Source organism: Gallinula chloropus, assembly GCF_964237585.1.
Source record: "Gallinula chloropus genome assembly, chromosome: 12".
NCBI lineage: Eukaryota > Metazoa > Chordata > Aves > Gruiformes > Rallidae > Gallinula > Gallinula chloropus.
In genome coordinates this window covers 20,219,548-20,241,665 of record NC_140097.1, presented here as the reverse complement: position 1 = coordinate 20,241,665, position 22,118 = coordinate 20,219,548, and the positions used below count along the sequence as shown (strand labels likewise).

The following is a 22,118-nucleotide window of genomic DNA, read 5'->3' as shown; positions in this document are numbered from 1 at the left end:
TAATGGTCATTCCAGAGTAACTCTTTTTTGGGGGTGAGGAACTTCCACATGATTGTGTTCTGAAAAGCCAGGCTCTTCTTCCGAAGTTACTTTGTTTATCAACTGGCTGAGAAGGATGTGGGAAATAACCCCCTGTGCTAAGAACACTGTTCTGGAAGCTGAGTTATTTTTATTGCACAGAAGCAAATAATAAGTGTTGTTTGTCCTCTGCTGGGTCCGAAGTCACGTGCGTGGAATCTCTGCAAAGAAATTAGTTAAAAATCTCCTCACAGGGGTTGGGGTGTTTGATTGTTTGGTCCGTGTCATAGTAATTTCTCCCCCTATAAAAAGCCTCTGCTGTACAAAATGAAATACAAGGCCATCTGGGCCGACAGTTTTTGTCTTTTGACTGTGACACAGTATATTTTTTTGTGAAATTAAAAAGCAACTAAAGTGTGAACCCATCAAATATGTGCATGCCCTACCATCTTCTGATATTTTGACAGCTGCCCTTGAAAAAAATGGTTCTCTAAATTGCTGTTAATTAGAACTGGTAATCTCATAGTATAATAAATTCCCCCACATCAAATCACAGATAATTTTTAAAATCTATTACTCTCTAGAGTAAAAAGCACTACCTCCAAGGTTTTTCTGCTTTTTAAAACGTGTTGTCAGGCACCACTGGGATTAAAATTATGTCCAATTCCTTCTTAGCGTGGAACTTTAATTTCTCCAAGACATGCAAGATAAAGCCTGCCATATGCTACGCCGGGATGTTAGGTGATGAAGAAAGCCTAGAAAGTATGTTCCCTTATTCATGCAGCAGCAAAATAGGACTCGAAGAGAAAACACTGAGGAAGATTTATGTAGCTTAATTCTTTGGCTTCAGACAGACAGGAACTGCTAGCTCTAGCAAGCACACTGAACAGAGCTTTGCAGCCCTGCATATGCTGCCCAGGGAAATGCAGCGCTCCTTTTGTGTAGACTAAGAAGATACAACCACGACTTTATTACTTGCCTGCTGTAATTTAATGATATAATGGTATTTGAGAGGGGCTGAAACTTCTCCTTGGAAGGAATTCTTTTTATGCCTAATTCTCAGTCACCGTGCCCGGATTTTATTGTGCTATCTGTCACTGTAATCGGAAGGCCAGTGTTTATGTGCATTGCCATCATCATCTCTGTGGTGGAGTTTGGTTTCTCAGGTCACATGGGAAAGAAATTTGCTGTGTGAATTGAAGTTCATGTTTTAGCTTCCAGCAAAACACAATTTTTAATTCACTAAATTGGTTCACACTAGGAGTGGCACATCGTAGTTGTCAGCAGTTTAAAATTTCCTCCCTCCTTTATATCAAACCTGCATTATTTCCTTTTACAGTGGTTATAATACCGCCACACTGCATGTGTTTATTCTGAAAAGAAAAATACAGGATTTTATCCAAATGTGAGATTTTTTCTAGTTGATTTTTGCATTGAATTTTAAAAAAAAGTAGTAGTAGAAGGCCAGGCTATGTTTGTGTGCTAACAAATCCAGCAGTGGTGTTCTCCCACACACCTGTACATCTTAGGGGAGGACTGTACCCCTGGGATAGATACCTGTATTCGATTGAAATGGAAAAAGAAAGTGGAGACACATGAACACATAGCTATCATCTCGAGCTGTTTGTAAAGTCATATGGAAAGCCCTAGAGCTGTTTTTAAAAGCCTAATGCTGGAAACATATTGTACAAAGCAACCACTCAAATTGTTTTAGAATGGGAGGTGATGCCCATTGCTTCAGTGCAAGGGGAGGTGTGAAGTGAGCAACTGGAACCAAGCTTAAAACCTCTTTTTTTGGATGTTCCTCTTACATGTGCACTTACTTCACTCACTCTCCCACACTCTGAGGAACATTCTGAACAAATATAATCCTTCAGTGCTTTATTTTTCTCACTGTAAATTGGAAATAATAACACTTCCTCTAATTTAAAGATACAGGAGCTGAGTGAATGGAGAGTGATAGGTAGTCTTTATTATTGTTTGTGGGAGCTTTGCTTTGGAATTGGGATGTATTCCTTTTCTAATGTCTTTTTTTCCACCCCAATTTTTAGGATCTCAGCAGCAAGGACATGAAGAGAGATTTGTACATAGTTGCCCATGTAATTCGAATAGGTATGATATGATTTATTACGTGACACACAAGCAATTAAAAATGTTTTTGCAGTATTTTTCAATGTGTTTTGCTTAACTGACATTATAGTGATTTAACCAGTTAGAAGACTCAGTTATAGAGCATGTCTGTCTGCTGAGATTCGTATTCAGCTGTGTGTAGCTAAGTGTTAAAAGGTTTCCTATGACTGTTTAACAGTGGCCTGTGGCTTTTTTCAGCCTAAAACAAAATGCATGTTTAAACATCACATTTCGGGGAGCAGAGAGGAACTAAAAAGGCTCTTTGTTTAATGTGCCGAAAGTTCAAATGAGGTTTTTTTTACTGATGATGTACAGCTAGTTGACAGGGCAGGACAGCAGCATACCTGGCCATTCAATCCAAGGCTGTTAGACAATGCATGTAAAGATCTGTTTTCCACTGTGGGACTCTGCAGTGCTTCCAAGAACCCCTACCTGGGTTTGGGGAGATGCAACTTCATTGTGTCTGAAAGTTAGAATTCCTCTGAATCATTTGAGGTGATAAAGCTTGTAGAAAGATATGCTGTAGTTCAAGCTCAGATTTTTAACCTTGATGAAAGAAGTGCTGGACAAATTATTAAGTCTAATGTTGCAAGTTGGCTTTGAGCCAGTGGGATCCTGGGGTGCATCAGGAGGAGTGTGGCCAGCAGGTCAAAGGAGGGGATCCTCCCCCTCTGCTCTGCCCTGGTCAGGCCCCACCTGGAGTGTTGTGTCCAGTTCTGGGCTCCCTGGGATAAAAAAGACAGGGATCTCCTGGAGAGAGTCCAGAGGAGGCTACGGAGATGATGAAGGGCCTGGAGCATCTCCCCTGTGAGGAAAGGCTGAGTGAGCTGGGGCTGTTCAGCCTGGAGAGAAGAAGACTAAGGGGGGACCTTATGAATGTTTATCAATATCTGAAGTGTGGGATGCAGGGGGAATGGGCAGCCCCTTTTCAGTGTCTGTGGGGACAGGACAAGGGGCAATGGCTGCAGGTTGGAGCACAAGAAGTTCCACAGCAGCATGGGGAAGAACTTTTCCCCAGTGAGGGTGAGGGAGCCCTGGGACAGGCTGCCCAGGGGGTGTGGAGTCTCCATCTCTGGAGAGATTCCAGCCCCGTCTGGACGCCGCCCTGTGCAATATGAGCTGGGGAGCTGCTTTGGCAGGGGATTGGACCCCATGAGCTCTCCAGGTCCCTTTCAACCCCTATGATTCTATGATTTTATGATTATCATAGTGATTTTTACAGTTGGAGCACTTTTTACTCTATTAAAAAGCCGCTTTAGCAATGGGAAGTTAATCACTGAGCAGCTTCACATCTCAGAATTCTCCTTTTTTGCTCCAAGACAGATATGATAAATGACTCAATATGTAATGCATTTCCTCAAAGCAATTGTATAAAGTGAAAACTTGTGAGAGTACTGTATTATAATGGAAGAACCACAGTGAATCTCTGTGTGGATGCGGACAGGTGAGTACAAGCCGTATTCTTGGATCATTCAAGAGAAGATGAGCAGTGAACTCATCTGGATGCTAATATGTGTCATGGGGCCACAAATCAAAGATGGCCAGACATGACCCTGGTCACTTTGCCCTTGGGTGTTCTGTTACCTGAATGAGGTGTTGTGTCTTAATCAGAGGAGCCCAGTGGGTTGGGAAGGTTTAAATGGACCTCTAGATTTGAAAACATGGAAGAAGGAAAAAGAGTGACAAGTATAGAGAAGACTGCAAGCTGTAGTTGAACAGAATGGGCATAATGGGTCCCTGGGAATCTCTAATATTTTAAATTCTGTTTAATTCTAGGTCGCATGTTGCTAAATGATTCAAAAAAAGGGCCCCCTCATTTACACTATCGCCGCCCCTATGGCTGTGCAGTATTGAGCATCATGGATGTACTTCAGTCCATCTCTGAAATAAAAGAAGAGAAGGATTTTGTTCTCAAAGTTTATACGTGAGTAACTCCTGGAAGGAAAGGAATTATGGAAAATGCTTTGTATGTGTTGAGTGGTGAGATACTAAAGAGGAATCAAATATCAAGGTGTCATAAACTACATTTGCTGCTTTATCTTCCTCACATGGTACACCGGAGGTGTTGGTGCTGCTTTTGCTCCTTTATTATTCCAGAAGCTCATTGAAGCTAATGAATATTATCAGATGTTTCAGATATGCAAAATGCTTCAGAAATTATTTACTATTGCCCAAACCTATGTGGCATGCAAAGCAGCATTTTTATTGATGGGATTTATTTTACATCTGCTAAGCTCAAAAAAAGAAATATGCTGTGTTTCATCTAATGCAGGGAATGCTACTCATGCCCCATCTCCCATTTCTTATCTGTTGTGATGAGCAAGAAGAAAAGCAGAAAACAACTCAAGTCAACAGTGTGGGGCCAAAAAACTAGTCGACAGTTTTTGAGCGAGAATCAGTCTTCTCTTATTTGTGATTTTGAACTTTGAACTAATGAATTCTTATTATGAAATGTGGTCTAACAGTTGTAATAAAGACAAACTGTCTGGAGACTGCAGGGAATATTTAAATCCCCTGTCAGTGAGAATAAATACTGGCAAGATCTGCCTTGCAGATGGGCTGAAATACAGCTGACGTTACTTTGCAGTCTGTGGCCACTATTCTGAGTAATAAGATAATTTGAGGGGGTTAGAGAACTTTGTTATTCTTGAGAAGTGCATTCAGCAGCAGAAAATCTGACATTCAGGGGAAACTATAAACGAAAAAATGGCTTTCACTGTTCACTACAAGATTAGAAAGAAGAGTCTCTGGGCATCAGTTCTTCCATTCTTCTTTTGCCAACAGTTATGAAAACTGTAGCAAAAATACCAAGTTATAGGGAATAAAATGTTCTTTCTTCTCTGTGTCAAAAGAATGTGGATAAACTTGGCATTTGTCACCGTTCTGTTTCAGCTTATCTCAAGGCAGTGTTTTTGGTTGTACAGTTCATGTTAATAGTGTAGATCTGTGTGAATGTATTGGAACTGCAACATTTCCAGCCTTTGCAGGAACGGAGCGTTCCGAATAACGGGTTTCTAGTTTGGTGTCCTGTCAGTGCATCTTTAGCTTCTTACTTACTGAAAGATGGGAGAGAAAAAGCCCTGTAAAATACTGGATTTCTCCAATTGTCAGTGACAAATACAGTCATGCAGCCAGTTAGAGCAATCCAAAGTCCCAGTATTAGGGGGAAACAAATCCCAGGATAGAGAGCTTCCCTTTGCAACCTCCTAGCCTGGAATGTTTTCTTAATGTGGATTCCATTCAAACCACCCAAAGTACCAGCTCTATAACCAGCAAATGTTTCAGTAGGTTTATACCCACTGGTGTTCACCATCTCTGCTTTTCTGGGCCCTTTGTTCTGAACATCAGTGCATGGCCGTTACAGAGAAATAGGGTCCATAACAGATTTCAACTCTTTAATCAGATGCTTGTCATTTGTTTATCACTATTGTCATTTGCTTGAGTTGTTATAAGTCTTGTACATCATTATTTTATGATACTGCAGTTTGAAGTGTTCTCTCTAAACCTCCAGTAAAATTTTTCAGAAGGGAAAATGAATATATCCAAAGAGCAGCAGTTTATCCCTTTTGCAGTTTTAATAGCTGTTGGTCTTCCACAACAGAATGTTTTCATAGGTTTAGTTGCTTGCACCTTCTCTTTGCACATTCTTTTAGCTAACCTACCTTTTCTTGCTTTGTAGAGCAAAATTGAAATGACAGGTTCTTGTCCTTTGTAAGTTTAGAATTGTACATGAATGCTTAAACAACCTGAACTGCTTTTCCTACCTGCTGCTCTCATTTTGATTATCGCTAAAATGCCTCAGGCCGACCCAAAAACACTATAAAGATGAAATAAGGACGGAGGTGTGTTTGTGTTTTTTAAAGGAGCAGTAAAAGGCTTTCTTTTTGTAGCTGCCTGGCTAAAGCCTACAGCCACCACAAATGAGGCAGGCAGCACACAGCCAGGAAAGCCTTTTCACAGGGAGAAGCTGGAAAACAACTGAGAGATTGAGAACCTAACAAAGGCTGAAACAAACACATGGGGTTTCAGTGGAGACTTCTGTTGGATCCACAAGAGAGAATGCTTAGGGAAAAAAAAAAAAGAATCAATTTACTTCACCAGTCATTCTCAGCTTGCCTTATTATCATGGAAGATTTATGTCTGAAAAATACTTCTTTCCCCCAATCTAGATTTTTCTGTTAATCCTGCAGTCATGTTATAATCTTACTAAGAGGATATAGTAGCACAGCTCCAGTTATAAGCTCATTATGTAAAGGCATGAAGGTTTACTTTTATAATTATTTTTAATAATATACATGTAAAATATTTTAAAAGTCAGATGGAAATTAATTCTCAGTTGTTGGGGCTTTTTTATTAATTTTTCTCTTTAATGGAGTTTTTTGCTCATAGCACATTGCTCTTTGTGTTAACCTTCCTGTTCCCCTGAAAACTCATTCATATTATCTTTTTCAGTGGATGTGGAGAGGAGGAGTTGTCCTATTTTCTCCCAATCCTTTATTTTTCTCCTTCTCCTGCACTTGCTCTTAAAATTCCTTCCTCTTAAAGTGGTGTATTGCCTGAATGCCTTTCCCTTTTGATACTCAGTCCTTGCTGTTTGCCCAGCTGGAGAAGAGCGTACATTGCATGTCTGCACCCATCTGTTTGACATCAGGGTCTGATGTAGTATGGCAAACATTCCAAATGGCAAATTCACTGTAGAGCCAGCCAACCTGAAAAGGTGATGGATGGCTCAAGAGAAAATCCTTATTTAAGCTAGAAATATATTTTGTAATATATTTGGTATTTAGACAAGTAAAACATTAACACAATAAAATGCACTACAGGCAAGTGTTTTCAGGGCAGCATTTCAGACTTGGGAGAATATGGCTCTTTGTGTTCAGGAAATGTAAAGTGCAGCTTACATTGGTGGTTGGTACAAAACTAGCTTTAAGCTATCTTTACAGCCCATTGATTTTGGGATAAGTTTGTTCCAGGTTAATTTGCAGGCATAAGTCATTGGAGGCTGAAATCTATTTTAACTTGCACTCCAGAGGCTGGTACAGCAACTAAAAAGTTATCAGAGGTTAGAAATTTTCTGAGGTCTCAGCTGTGAGGATGGAGGATGGTACAGTATTTGTCCTATAGGTTATGTCTTGACTTTGAGAATATTATTTGCATTTCAAAAGATTATTTGTAATGTGTTGGCAGTGTGAAGATAATTACAATTTTTCTCCTGATTAGTAAGTTGAATATTGGTTAAAGTTCTGACTTAGCACAGAAAACCACAATTATTTAAAAGGTCTTTGTACTGTTCATTATGTCTCAGCTCTGTTGTGTTTTGGTTGAGAGAGATTGTTTTGGGCAGTGCAAATATTGTTGATTTGCCATTGCTTTTAAGGTCTGGAGTGTCACATCAGTGCTGACATACCTTGAGTTACTGTCTGGATACCTGATCTCTCCTCCCAAAATGGATATAGTAGTTAGAGAGGATATGGAGTAGAGCAACTGAAATGTTTAACAGCATAGAGTCATTTCTTTATGAGAGAGATTGAGAAGATGGGGAGCTGCAGTTTGAAGAGGAGAAAAGTGGTGGTGGGAAGAGATATGAGCAAGACTTACAAAATCTTGTGGGTTTTGTGGAGGGTAAATTTGTTCACAGATTATAACATTAGAAGAATTAGGGATGCCCAGTGCAATTGGCAGGAGGTGACATTAAGAAAGATGGAAGAAAGAACTTTCTTTATAAAGCAGGTAATGATCTTCTGGGGTTCATTGCCACAGGATGTTGTGAAGACAGGCAGTGTTAGCAGGTCCAGAGGGGATTAAACAAGTTTATGAACAGGTCCATAAACAGAGGAATAGAAGCAGACAGGGATGTACACTCTTAACACCCCTAATCCAGCAGCCACGGGGCAGGGTGCATGAACCTGGCTGCTCAAGTTCCCTGCCCAAGCAGTGTCCTTCATTGCCAGTGTAGGGAGCCTGGTTTTGTAACCTTCATATGTTCTTAATGAGCTGAGATGTCCGATACCTGAACCCTTGCAGTGACAGGAGGGACGTTGAGACAGGTGGAGCTATGATTTTTGGGTGGGATAACCCCCATCTAACTGCACCAGATAACTGAAGAAAGAGGAATGGAGCCTGATCAGCATTTTAGACAGCACACTGGGAGGAAGTAACTCTGGTTTTTTTCTCCATTTTTTCTTTTTTTCACTGTCTGATTTCATGTTTGATTTATTCCAAGTTGTCTATGGTCCTTTTGCTTTTATTATAATCAACATTTTGGGGGGGTGTCAGTGAGTGTGCCATAACAGGCTGTGGGGGTTATCTCATTATTCTTGGCAGTCCATAGCCCTGTAATACTGAAGCTGTAGAGAATTACCAGCTACTAGTTGTTCTAGATAGCCTTAATTTATTTTGCCATGCTATTTTTCAGTTACATAATGCAGCAGACAAAAAAATCCCTGCTGTCTTTACAGTAGCTGCCTCATAGCTCACCCTGATTGTGCCGTTAGGTACTCTTTGGGGGAAAGGCAACAAGGCAAAAAATGTTAAGTTTTACAGAGTGATTTATAGACTCCTGTCCATCTAGGAGCTGAAGGCTTATAGACTTAGGGGTTTGGGAGGTTTTGTGGTTTAGGGTTTTTTTTTTTTTTTTCCTTTTAAGAGTCACTAGGACAGAAGTTTAATTTAATCGTTTAATTCAATTTCACTTCAGGAGAAATAAGATTCACTGTTGCTGCTGAGTTAAAAATTGCTGACTTCATGGGGAATCTTTAAATCTTTCAGTTCTGAGTTAAATAAATCACAATTGAATTTATAAGTCTTTAAGTAAAGCACAACTTAATTTAAAAGCCCTCCAGTATCTAAAGGGACCTACAAGAAAGCTGGAGAGGGACTGTTCGCAAGGATGTGGAGTGACGGGACAAGGAGTCATTACCCCGTGATCCTAAAGTGAAGTAAGACAGATTTAGATGAGAGATTGGGAAGAAATCCTTCCCTGGGAGGCTGGGGAGGCCCTGGCACAGGGTGCCCAGAGAAGCTGTGGCTGCTCCTGGTTCCCTGGCAGGGTTCAAGGCCAGGTTGGATAGGGCTTTGGACACCCTGGGCTGGTTGGGGATGTCCCTGTCAGTGGCAGGGGTGGTACTGGGGGGACTTTGAGATCCCTTCCAACCCAAACTATTATTCTGTGATTAAAAGTCACTTAGACTCGATCAGCATGCTGGGTTTTTTCTTTTCCATTTTTTTTTAGTTTTCAAATCCACAGCACTGTTTGTGGTAATGGTCCCATTTTTGGTTTTCAGTCAGATTCTTATACTAGTAATGTTCAGCTGTGCTTACACTAGTGTAAAGTGCTTTACAACACTTATAATCTGTCCTTTCATGATGTGGTAACAAGCTGTCCAGCAATGATGGCACCTTTTTCCTCATATGATACAATCTTAGTGAGTTCAGTGCTTTGGCTCTACAGCTTTCTGTGTACTAGTGCAAATAATGACATGTAACTTGGATGTTAAGATAAATAAGTGTTAATTCAGATTGATCATCTGCCAGAGCAAGGCCAGCTCTGAGATCAGACCAGCTTGCTTATTGTTTTATCCAGTCATGTCTTGACAATATCCAAAGGTGGAGACTGCACAAACTCTCTGGACAACTTGTTCCAATAATGCTTGACAGAGGCCATGGAAAAGCTTTTTCTGATACCCAGACTGCACCTTTCTTGTTTGTGTTTATGACTGTTGCTTCACATCATCTCAGGATGCATCACTGAAGAATCTGGCTGTTCTTCTGTCTTCATAACTACTTGTAGTCTTTGCTGTTAATGGTTCCCTCTTGCCTCCTCTTTCCCCGGCTAAAGAGCTCAGGTCCCTCAGCCTCTCCTACAGCATATGCTTCAGCCACCTGCCCATCCACAGGACCCTCCAGTTGTCCAATTTTATTAGAGAGCCTAAAACTGAGCACAGCATTCTAGGTCCAGATTAACAACTGCCAAATCATGTCTGATAGTGAAAACATAAAATACTACTTCAATATTGATATGTTGTCTAAACAGTAATGTGAAACATGAGGAACATTGCTGGGTATGTCCCATCACTGGGGAACATTTTCCCTAGCAGATGGGGACTTGTGTCCTTGATTTGTGAAAAGGTTTGGGAATTTCACTAAGCATTTAGCATGGCTTGCTTTTTGTGGGGATTTAGGTTGAATGATGCAGGATGAAGAAAGATCTGAAGTAGTAACAGATATAGAAAATATGATAGAATAATTTTGTTTGATTATTATTTATACATATGTGGGGAACTTTTATTGCTCAAAATGGAGAGTTAGAAAAATGTTTTCACAGTTGGGAAACATACCTGATGCCCATGTTTTGGTCCCTTTAGTACCTGAGGTTTATCATGAATGAATATGCAACATAATACCGAAACTTTATGAAAGAGTTATGGTTATTGTCTAGAAACAAGGAAACTTAATGCCCTGCCCCTCTTCCAAGGGCTATAGGCAGACCCAGAAGCCCTCTAAAGGTGCTGGTGACACCACCACAATCCTATTAAAAACACAGCTCATGAGAGAAGTGTATATGGCTCATCTTCTGTGTAATAGAGGGACATCTGAGTTCTTTGCCTTCCCCCCTGAGTAATGTGTCTCATATAATGGGATAGTAGCCTACAGACTCAGACATGGGGCTTGTTTCCTTCGTTACTCTCTCAGTGGCACCACAATTCTTGCAGTTTTGGCTTTGGACCCTAAAAAGTATGGTACCTCTGACTCAGGTGCCCAAGGTCCAGAAAGAAGCAAGTGTCAAGATGTCCTCTTGTTCTGCTTCCTGCTTTGCTGGCTCTTTTCTCACATGATGATTTTTTTGTGGGTTATAATTAAAAGGAATCTGTATTTCTCCGTGGCTGGGAAGGAAACCGAAACATCTGCTTCTGGTGCTCTCAGCTATCTCTGTCACAATGTAATTTCCAAATGCTGCAGTGACCCTAATTTCTCTCTCCAGGACCTTGCCATCAGAGTAATGAGAATGTCTATAGAGCCTATAGACAGAGACAGTGATTTACAGAGGATTTTTTTTAATGTTGCTCCGCTTTAAAATATTTATACACAAGACTTGGGTTGGAGCAATAAGAGATACTGGTTTTGATTTCACTACACAGCTACACAATTTTATTTGTGATGGGTTAGCATCATGCATGGTAGAGAGTATAGCACATTCTTTGTTGTATTCCTATCTTCATGTTGTTTTTATAATTATCCTGAGGTTGTATTTTGAACATAATATATTCCAATTTGAGGAAACAATCCTGAGAAAGATTAAGAATGGAGGAGGGAATTGGAAGTTAAACATTAAAAAAATACCAGCCCAGAAGAGAAGTCTCATGTAAGTGCATACAATGTCACATCATTAGTCTAAAGTCTCTGAATTTGCTGAGGGCATTGGAATGATGGTGAGGGGTGTTAGTTGCTGTATCCAGTAGCATGACAGAGGTGGGGCCACCACAGCTCCATGCCCCCAGGTCTAGCACAAGGCTGAGTGTGTATCCCATGTGTACGGTCACACAGTCCATATGCACACAGCCGACAGGGAGCACACACTCAAACATGTACAGCACCAAAGGTCTCAGCCTACAGTCCTCTCATTTATCACAGGAAGAAGTTGTTAGAGAAAAACGTGCATACATTTACACACTACAAATCCCTGCAGTCCCTGGTTTGAGGCACAGGTCGTGGTCAGACAAGCATGCTGACAGCAAGTAATGGGGGCTTTTTTATATCCTTATCCCTCTATTTCCCAACAATCCCTATTAAGTCTTGAACAATCCCAAAATGCTCTTCTTCACCATCCCATAATTAGTCCTGTATCACCAAAGGCAGTAGCGAGTTTCAGTGTTTGAAGCGATCCAGGGAGCCTTTCTGGCTGACTCATCTTGCTGGGTTTCACACAGGACAATGTGCCGAACATCCTCCTGCAGCAGACATGGGTCCTGCCATTGTTCCCCTTCCCCTTTGTATTCCAGATGAGCCTTAAACTGCATAACCCAACAGGAAGCATTTCAAGACTTCCATTCATAGGCGCTGCCTTTAAGTGGTGGTCTCAGTAAGATGTACATCCAGCAGGTTTGATCAGGAGCAGTGCAGCCAGCTATCCTGCCTGGGTATTGTTGGAGGGAGGTTATAAACCAGCGACCAAGTTGTTGTGTATTATTGAAACAGATATTAACAACTGAAGTTTTCCTGGTGAAAAGATATTGAGTTGGAAATATAAGAAATCTGTTGACAGATAATTAGATTGTGAAGTCTGGTCTAGAAATTTAGTGAAGATCTACAGATGGTAATGTAACCTAAAACGAAATAGAATGGTATTTATGAATGCTTATTAAAATTACATGTAGCTGAATAAACAATGGTGAATTGCTCCTTCTGAAGGTGGTACACGTACAGAACAATACTTTGTGTTATATCTTTGTCCTACAGTTTGGGTGATGTTTCAAAGCATTCTTTAAAATATTTAGGTATGCAATAGTCTTGTAACTGCCTGAGATAATAAAAATTCAGGGGTTATGTAGTCTTTTAAATGTCACTATTTTAACGTTTTTCTTTTTAATAAGCACAGAAAGGTAATACATGGTAACAGTTAATTTCAGCTTAAAATTAGTGTTCTATGTGTATGGAAGTCAACTAAAGGCATCCAGAGCTCTCTTTGTTCTGCTGTAATATGAAGAGCAAAACAATGGCCTTCATGACAGAAAAGCCACCACAGACTCCAAACTGTCCATAAGAAGGAGACAGCTATTTGGGAATGCTTTGTTTCCTTCCACTTTTAAAAACAAGTTGTGTGGCATTCCTCTCATCCATCAAAACGTCACAACCTTTCATGTTCTCTCCACAGCACAGTTGACTTTCCTGTCCTGAGATGGTTCAGCAGAAAGCTTTTAACTTGAATTAGTGTTCTTTTCATTTTAGGTGTAACAACGAAAATGAATGGTGCCAGATCCATGAAAATATTATTCGCAAGTCCAGCACCAAATACACAGCACCCAGCTCAAACTATGGTAAATATTTACTTTTACATGTTTGTTGTAATAACAACTGAAGATTTACTTTAGGAAATGGCTAATTATTTATAGCAGAGAAATTCAGTCAGATGTGAGATTATGCATAGCTGAATTTCTCCACTTGTGATCATACAAAGGTTCATGTTCAGCTTACAGGTGAAAATCTGTATTGCAGCTTCCAATTTAACCAGGAATTAAAAAACCACAAGTGCCTGATATCTTTCTTTCTCTCTCAGATACAGCTTACAATAATATTATTTCAGCACATGAAATTCCCTTCATAATTGTTATCTGTAGTGTTATGTTATCTGGAGAGAGGTCAGCAGTGGAGAGAGCTAGCAGCGTGCTGTAGCACTAACTTCCACTGTGAGTCTTCATCTGTCAGCTGTTAGACTTGCTGAGTCTGCCTGTGCTTGTGACAGCCAGAGTATACAGCATCAAGAACTCTTTAGCAGGGCTTTTTTATCACACTAGTTTAAGTGTTACTGTGGCCAGTCTTGGCTGCACAGGAAATGACCAATTTAAATTTTTATTCATCAGAATTTCCCTGATTAAAACTGTCTTCCTTTCCATCCTCTGTTCCTTGAAAATTCCAGGTATCCCACGTATTTAAGGCTTGCTCTCTTGAGGACACCGTGCACCCTTGTCAACAGAAGCAAAGCCAGAGGTTAAATGAGTCTAACGTTCTTGGCTGGTCAGAAAATTCTGACTGTCCAGAGAACCAGTGTTTTCACACTGATAAATTAATTAGCACAGAGGCTCTCTGTGTCTGCCTAAAACATTTTTAAAGAATAGAAAGAAATGGGAATAGCTTTTTACACTTGCCTTTGGCTTTTTAAAATAATTATTTCAAATATTTCATTAAGATCTAGTGCATCTCTGGAGTAGGGTGTTGAATCTTGGCAGAGGCATTGTCCTGGTGGGAGGGGCAGGGTTGCAGCCTGACATGATGTAAGCATCAGTAACAAACACCATTTCAGCCTCCCAGAACCTGCTCTTACAGGAAGAAAATGCTCAAATCACAAATTTGATTTTTCCCTGAAGAAAACCTGTCTGGTTATTTCTCTCCCCACCATCCCAGCTCTCGTGTAAGATTAGTCCTTTGGGTCTGCTGGAGAAAAAAAAATAATAGAAGGCTGAGTAGAAGATGTGGCCTGGAGAGCAGATGTACTGATTTCTCAGGGAGAGCAAGGAGCTAGGCAGAAGGTTTTTGGGGTGGAATATGTGGAAGCATATCACATAAGTTATATATGCAATACCATGCTGGAAAATTATATTGCTACCAGTGACTGATTTTTATAGATAATAGATTAACTCTGGTGCTCTTCTGGTGAACTTCCACCCTGATGGTCCAAGTTAGAATTTACTCCAGTCCTTTATGCTGGAATTTTTAAATTTTAATTTATTTGGTTTTAATAGTGAAAAAGAATAACAAATGAACAAGTTGGTTTTTTTTGTAAGTGGCAAAAACATTTGAGGCTGGTTTCTAAAGAACTTGTGTCCTGTGCTCTGCTAAGCCTCCAGTGCCACACACACAGATGTAAACTCAGACATGGTATCTGAAGGGTTGGATATTTTTTCCATGGTTATAAAGCCTCTGTCCCTGCAGTGCTTTGCAGCACCCTTCTGCCTACTTAGCCAGACAGTTGCAAGTCCATGTTTTAGCAGCTTTGGAGTACATACACACTGATTGCCCAGCTGGCTGGTTGGCCTCCCTTTTCCTTAATCAAAGCTTTATGCACTTTTTCCATCCCAATTCCTGGTATTCACAAAACTTGAGCAGTCTTCTTGTTATCTAGACTTACTTGCTAAAGTTCACTGAAGCCAAACAACATGCTTGAAAATTCTTTCAAGGGTGGAGAGCAGAAACTGTGTGTGAGGTACATGATGTTACTGGTTTCGAGCCCCCAGTAACTAACAAGATGGCGACCCAGTGCTGTTCACAAAGGCCATGCACTCAGTGTGGGAAATAGCAGAGCTTGGGGTGGCTGGTGTGAGGATATGTGTACAAGGCAGTGTTTGCTTTTGTATGTGTTCTTCCAGCAAGGCAACAGAGAGGATAGAAAGAACTGTTGTCTGACTCCTTCGCTGACTGAGATAAAGGTTGTGGAAAATGACATTGTGAACGCAGCAATCAGTGCTGTGGGAAGCTGGTAGTGTATGCTCAGCAGATAAGACCAAGCTTATGTGGTTAAGCTTAGTCCTGGAATTTCCTGGTATATTAATGCTTGGCTCTAACTTTACCAATACATTATCCTCATTCTAGGGGTGCACGATACTGTATATTAAAAGCAACTAGAGGAAGCAGTTGAACTGTGATTAACTGTGTAATTATTCCTAGTTAAGCTGTTCAAGTGAACACAGGGCCATATTGAAAGAGCTGGTTGCTGAGCCTTGCTTACTCCTGCTTTCTGAAGTCAGTTTGAGCAGTTGGTGCTCCTGAAACAGTTGGAGCTACTGAAAGGAGTTTCATTAAAATCAGCATTTTTGTGTGAAGCAGTTAAAGAAACAAGTGGAATGCCTGAGGGTTGTTATTTTTTAATGATATTAAGTGGTATTAAAAGCACTTTAGAGATGCTTCACACATTGTGTGATGTGATAGTTCAACTAGAGGTGACATTGCTCATACGTGTGGTGTAACCTGCTGTATGTGAGGAATAGAAATAGGGCCAAGGACTTCACTGTAACTTGTAATGCCTCTGTTAATTTAAGCATTCTATTTAAAAGCAATAAATGTTATATTCTTAACTGATGCTTAAAGCACTTCAGTTTCTTCTATTTCAAGGCAGAAAAAACTTGTGTATTTATATATTTGAATTAAATTAGCTGTGGGGCAAAGCATTGTTTCACCTGCACACCTAGTACATAGAGAGATCTAATTCTTAGGGCTGGAAACAATTAACATCTTTGTGGCTCTTTTTTTCCAGGACTTATTATATCTCTTCAGCTTCTTCGTGGTGATATGGAGCAGATTCGAAGGGAAAACCCCATGATCTTTAACAGAGGGATTTCTGTTACCAGGAAGCTGGGTTTTCCTGATGTCATAATGCCAGGTAAATGTAACAGCTCTAAGCTTAAGCATTGGTCATTTTATTTCTCATACTCTCCTAGACAGGCGTTGCTGGGATGGGTGCTTTACTTGAAGATGAATCCTAGAGACTTGCCTTTTTTATCAGTAAATGCCAATTCCAGATTCATGGAGGCACACTAAAAGATTTTAATCAAGGAGTGGTAGAGTAATAGAAGGTGTTAAATTCACATGTATAGAAGGTGATCCGGAAGGATTACTTTGATATTCCCCCCCACACTCCCTAGGCAGTTAGATAGCCCTCATGATAAGTACAGAGATCTTTCTTTTAAAATGCATGAAGTTTCTTCTTCCCCATAATCCAGAGCCTGGAAAAGAGTTTCCACATTGCCACCTTGATTTTTGGAGTTAATATGATTGTTTTGTGTTGATTGGCAATACATGAGGCTGCAAATCTGGTCTGATTTTTCCAGCTGGACTTACAGAGCACCTAGGCAGCTCCACGGCTGTCTTGGCCGAAGCACTCCCGTACTCTGCTCCTTGTGTTTGGAGCAGCAGCTTGAGATGCTTCATGTTTTGGCACCAGATAAGGTAGCCCCAGTGTAGCCAAGGCTTCATTTAGGAAGGAAACCGGAACCTGGCCAGTCATGCAAATAGATATAAAACCTGGCATTTTACTATCTTGACTTCTACAGAGTAGTAAGAAATGGGCTTACTAATTAGGTTGCATGTATAGCATTTGAAATACTACCTCATTGCTATGCATTATAACCAAGACCAAGGATGACTTTGCAGACATAGGAAATTTTATGAAAGCATAATGGGAAAAGTAGCAGATTTTATTACTCGCAAGGCTGCAGCGACACATCAGTATCAAGAGCAGTTGTAGCCTCATTATGGAGGCTCTTCAGAATGCATAATAAACATAGGAAGTAGGTGGGAAGAATTTCTAGAGGCGAAAGTAAAAGAATTTAGAACACTACGTGTTTTATTTACTCACGGACTTGAAAGTAACAGCAATACAGCAGCAGAGGATATGGGCTATAAAACCAATTACAAATTGTAGGGTTTAGTGACCTTATAGTTCCAGTCTTAACCCAAAGCAAACAAAGAGAGAAAAGATTAAATACTGTTTGTTGATATGCAGGCACAGCTGCTGTAAGGTGATCTGCTGTAATTGAGATCACAGCTGGATGTGTCAGAATAGCCAGATCACAGCTAGAAAAGTCAACATAAAAAAATAACATTTACATACCTGTATAAGTGAACTGCAAGAATCACTTTATTCTCTGTTTCAATGTGTAGAGCTGTCCCTCAGGTGCTTCAAACCACTGAATTTTAGCACGCTTGAGGAACGGTGTTACGGCCTCAGCATTCCCCTAATTGTTTTTTCATTTTCTGGGCTGTAATCTCTTTCTGCAAGCACAGGGGCTTTTCTTCCCTCCACCCTGGCTGGTGTGGGCAATGCTTTTGTCCAGGAGTTGAGCAAGCAGGTTAGCAGTTTTCATGCCACCAGGTGCTTCTACTCTAACTTTAAAAATTCTCTGGTCGTTGCAGCTAATTTGAATTTCTGAACCTTCTCTAGTTAAGGATGCTAGTGGAAACGCTGCCTCAGCACAAAAGATGCCCACCAAATCATAAGTATTTTATTATTATGACTTTTGTTAAAACCACATCCCACAGCATATGTTGCAGCACTCCTTTTGTAAGGCTCACTATACATATACAGTAGTGATCTTCCCAGCTCTGGTCAGCCCAGCAGTTTTTCAAATGGTAGTTTGCCAGAGAGCAGTGGCTTGTGAACGTCATGTTTGTGCAAACCACAACACAACAGTACTGGAGAAAACATTGGGATTTTAAAATTATAATCTATATGGCATTGATTTTATATCTGCTTAAAGTATTGATTGATACCAACAAATGTGTGAAAGGACCAGTGTTCTGCTTTAAATGTTTACTGCCTCTTGAGAGGCGCTGGACACGCAGAACTACTACTCACTTCGAAGGGGGCTGCCAGAGCTCTGCATATATAGAGCTGAGATGACAAGGTTTAGGCATGGGCATTTGGAAAAATGTAAATGTCTTCAAACACCAGGTAAGAAAAGAAAGGCAGCCAGGGAAGTGTGAACAGACTTCCCCTGTCATGATAAATGAGGACATTGCCACAGGGTGGGATGTGACAGGAGAGGTAGCCAAGAATGGTGCTCTGAGCAGAAATTTTCACTGTCCTGGGTATTCTCAGGAATAGTGAAAGCCCTGAAAAAATGGGAGATTAAAATATAATGGAACTTCACTTGCTGTGAACAGTGTTTGTTCTAATTATTTATCTTTTTTTTTTTTTTTTGCAATGGAAGTGTGTTTGGCTTTATTCAAGCCACAGCAGGTATTGCCTGTTGTATGCTTTTAAACCAACAGATGAGACTGTGGTTTGAGTTTACCCAATATCCAGGACAGAATGTTTGGGTAGAGCAAGGTACCTATCAAGTGGATTACGTGAACAGGGAATGTTCCATCAATTTACTTTCTGCTTATGTTCTTACAAATGTTTCTTCTCAGCTTTACTAGTATTGTCTCAACTTTAGGAAGTACTTAATTTTTGAAGAAACATAACAAAACCCCAACACTGTTATGTACATTAGCAGTTCTAAACCATGTCTGCTGCTTTAATTGTCTTTGTCAAACTACTTTTTCCGTGCTTTGCTTCAGAACTGTTTCTTTCTCATTAAAGACAGGGTTTCTTCTTTCAGAAAAGTTTGTGCCTTGTGTTTTGCAAGTGGATGCAGATTTTTTTCAAGCCAGTGTGATTTTAAAATGTTTTTTATGAATAAATTAATAAAGGTTAGGTCACCTAGTGTTGTTAAAATATGCAGTGATCATTCTGCTGAAGCAAGAAATCTATTTTTTAAAAAATTAAATAGCTCTGGCAATTCGAATGAATCTTCTTGGACATGGGTTTTAATACTTTTACTTGGGTTTTTTTAATAGGAAATCCTTTCCTAAGTGGATATCTTAACCATTAAGATTGTTTAGCAGTGTCTTATGTCTTTGATATCACACAGTTTTCTTAGCCCATTTTGTTTTCTAAAACAGCAGTGTTAGTACCTACACGATATAGGTACTTTTCACTCCCTCAGACATGAGCAATGTGAGGGCTTTATTAAGAAATAAAGTGAAACCAGTCTTCATCTGCTTATATCTGGCATCATTAAGCAGAACAAGATTAGTATCCTACAAAATAACCATGCCTGTCTTTATTTTGAAAGATAAAATGCTACTTCCTACTGTGTTGTGATCAGAGAAGAGCATCATACAGACTTTAATGATCTTTTTTTTCCCATCAGAAGGAATTCGGTCAAACCAGCCTCATGCAGAGGTGTGGTGGGTTTTTGTTCATTTGTGGGTTTTTTTTTTTCTTTTCTAAATTGCTACTGGGTTTAAGACCATCCATCTGATCCTGATAATTTTACCTTTCCCCAGAGATAAAAGCCATGAGGCATGTGCTGCTTGCCTTTTGGATTGCAACTTTATTTGTATACAGAACTTGCTGATCAGAAATCTATTGCATAGGCATGGCGTTTGTCGGTTCCCCAAAGGACATCCCTTCCCTTCCCCATGTGCTGATAAGTATTCTGTCTTTTACTTTGATCCTCTGATGAAAAGTGCATGCTTCATCTTCTACTTGTGAGTGATGTTTCTTTCTCTTTTTTTTTTCTCTCTCTCCTTGTCTTAATGTCCTGGCTTCTGTCCCTTTCCTTTCCCTTTGTGCTCTCTCCTTTCTTTCTGATGCAGAGATGAAGATAGTTGGGTGTAAGTTTCTGCTTTTCTGTGTAATGTCTGCTTATTGCTTGCTTTTTCCCATTTTCACCTCTTCCATGGAATGCTGGGGATTGGTAAAGGTAGCAAACCATGACATCATAGGGGAACTTTGGTAACAGAGAGGTGAAGAACTTTGTCTTATCAGTCTCTCTTCAGACCACGGTGTTTCAGACAAATTTAGTAGCTATGACAGATGAATCAGTAGCAAAGGTGAGAAACATCTCAGCATCTGTTCCGTCAGTGAGCACAAAGTCATGGCAATAACACATTAAGAAAAGGACATGGCAAAATCCATCAGCTATTCTCAGAATGTTCGTGGCAAGAGTCAATGAGACTAACACATAGTTATGTACTAATTATCCCTAAAAAGCATTCATAAGGAGAATGAAAAATGTTTTTGTCATAAATAGTGCAAATGTTAAAATCCTAAGCTGAAAGACATAAAAAATATATGTATTTAAAATCAACTTACCACTACTGAAAGGAAACTATTTCAGGGAAATTGCCAAATTTAAAAAGAGCATTGAATAAATTCTATACACAGAATTCAAAAGATGGATAGCAAATAATCTGGTGAAGTCTGTTTGTTCCTTTTCCTCGTTTTTTTTTAGTTAAAGTAGTTGGAGGATTGGCGAGTTCTGCACACCAAAAGCTAAAGCAGCACACAAAGTGAAACTTGCATCAGAAAAAAGAATACATACTAATTTAATTTGACACACACAGAGTAGATGAACCTCTGCTTCCCCTTGTTGCTGTAGCATTACTCCCAATAACCTTAACAGTCACATACAGTATCTATTTCAATATACACCTTAAATTAGTGACCGACAGGTGAAGAGGCAGGGAAATAAACTGCTGAAATGGATCTGGTGTGATTCCCAGAGACAGGGCGCTTAATTTGATCAGGCAGGTTGTAATGCAGTGGCCAGTACAGGAGATTTTCACACCAGCATAACGGTGATTTCACTGTTAACACAAGGGAGAATCGTCAGGTGTGACTGAGAACAAGACCGTAGCAGCCGGCCGGAAGGAGCGTCAGGCCCTTCCTGTACAGCCAGGCGGCTTTGTCAGGTGTCTCCTTTAGTCTGTTTGCTTTGGAGACAGAACGCGATGCCCCTGAAGCTGCCTGTGGGCCTCGCATGCGTTGCAATCATTGCGCTCCCCAGGGAGTGCCATGTGTTTCATATGGAGAAAGCTGCAACTGCAGGTCAGGGTGCTGCTGTTTGAGATCAGGGTCTGATTGCCGCCACCCTGCTCCTGTGCAGCGGCCTCCGAAGCTACTGCAGAGAAGAGCTGTCTGTGGGGGGAATGTCTGGTTTGATATGACCCTCTTGGCCAGAAAGAAGAGCCATACTACCCACAGGTACAAACATGTCACATTTCACAGCGTGTTTCAGAGATTTTACTTGCTTGTTGGCCTGGGTCTCCTCTTACAGAGCTAAACCTTCAGTGGTTTAAACTGCTGTGACTTTATGTCAGCTGGGTGATGCTGATTTACTCTAGTTGTGGGGAAGCACATTTATATAGGACATAAACGTATGGTTTTGTCCTTTCTTCATAAGCTGTTGTCAGAGGTGCTCTGAGCGGCCTTGCCGCTTCATGCACTGGGGTTACTGGTGCTTTTCTGCACCCAGTGATGTTCGGGTTGAGCAGACGCTGTATCACAGTGCTGGGCCCTAAGTAACTAGGACCAGCTCAGCAATTTAACAGAGACATAAATGCTAATTTTTATAGACAGATTGTTCTTGCTATCCTTGGATGCTTAAATTCTGAGACTAAACTTTGTTTCAAAAATCCAATGAAGACTCTGGATCAATACAGTTCTTGTACTAAGTTACCTGAAACTCGACCTGCACATCCGGCGTGTGGGGAGCTGCCTCTTTTCCCCAGCTTACAGGGATCTGTTACATGTCCTTTGCGGGTTCACAAAGTCACAGAGCATCAGCCTTTTAGAAAACAAATTTGCTGGAATCATGGAGCCAGAGATTTGTTTGTCTCTTTCTCTTGCAGGAAGTTGTGTGAATTATATATGCTTTTTTCCCCACAGTATTCACCTATGTAAAATCGAGGCTATTCCTGTCCTCGGTGTA

At 40.4% G+C, this 22,118-nt stretch overlaps 1 protein-coding gene across 1 annotated transcript in view; it reads left to right on the top strand.

Annotated features, from left to right (window-relative positions):
- The window catches only part of DOCK3 (dedicator of cytokinesis 3), a gene marked incomplete at its 5' end in the record, with an annotated part of 199,231 nt that overhangs the window by 107,820 nt on the left and 69,293 nt on the right, over window positions 1-22,118 (top strand). Inside the window, 5 exons of the mRNA XM_084269630.1 lie at window positions 2,070-2,130; window positions 3,925-4,072; window positions 13,093-13,181; window positions 16,112-16,237; window positions 20,002-20,019. Coding sequence (XP_084125756.1) covers window positions 2,070-2,130; window positions 3,925-4,072; window positions 13,093-13,181; window positions 16,112-16,237; window positions 20,002-20,019 — 442 coding nt within the window. The remainder of the gene's footprint in view (window positions 1-2,069; window positions 2,131-3,924; window positions 4,073-13,092; window positions 13,182-16,111; window positions 16,238-20,001; window positions 20,020-22,118) is intronic.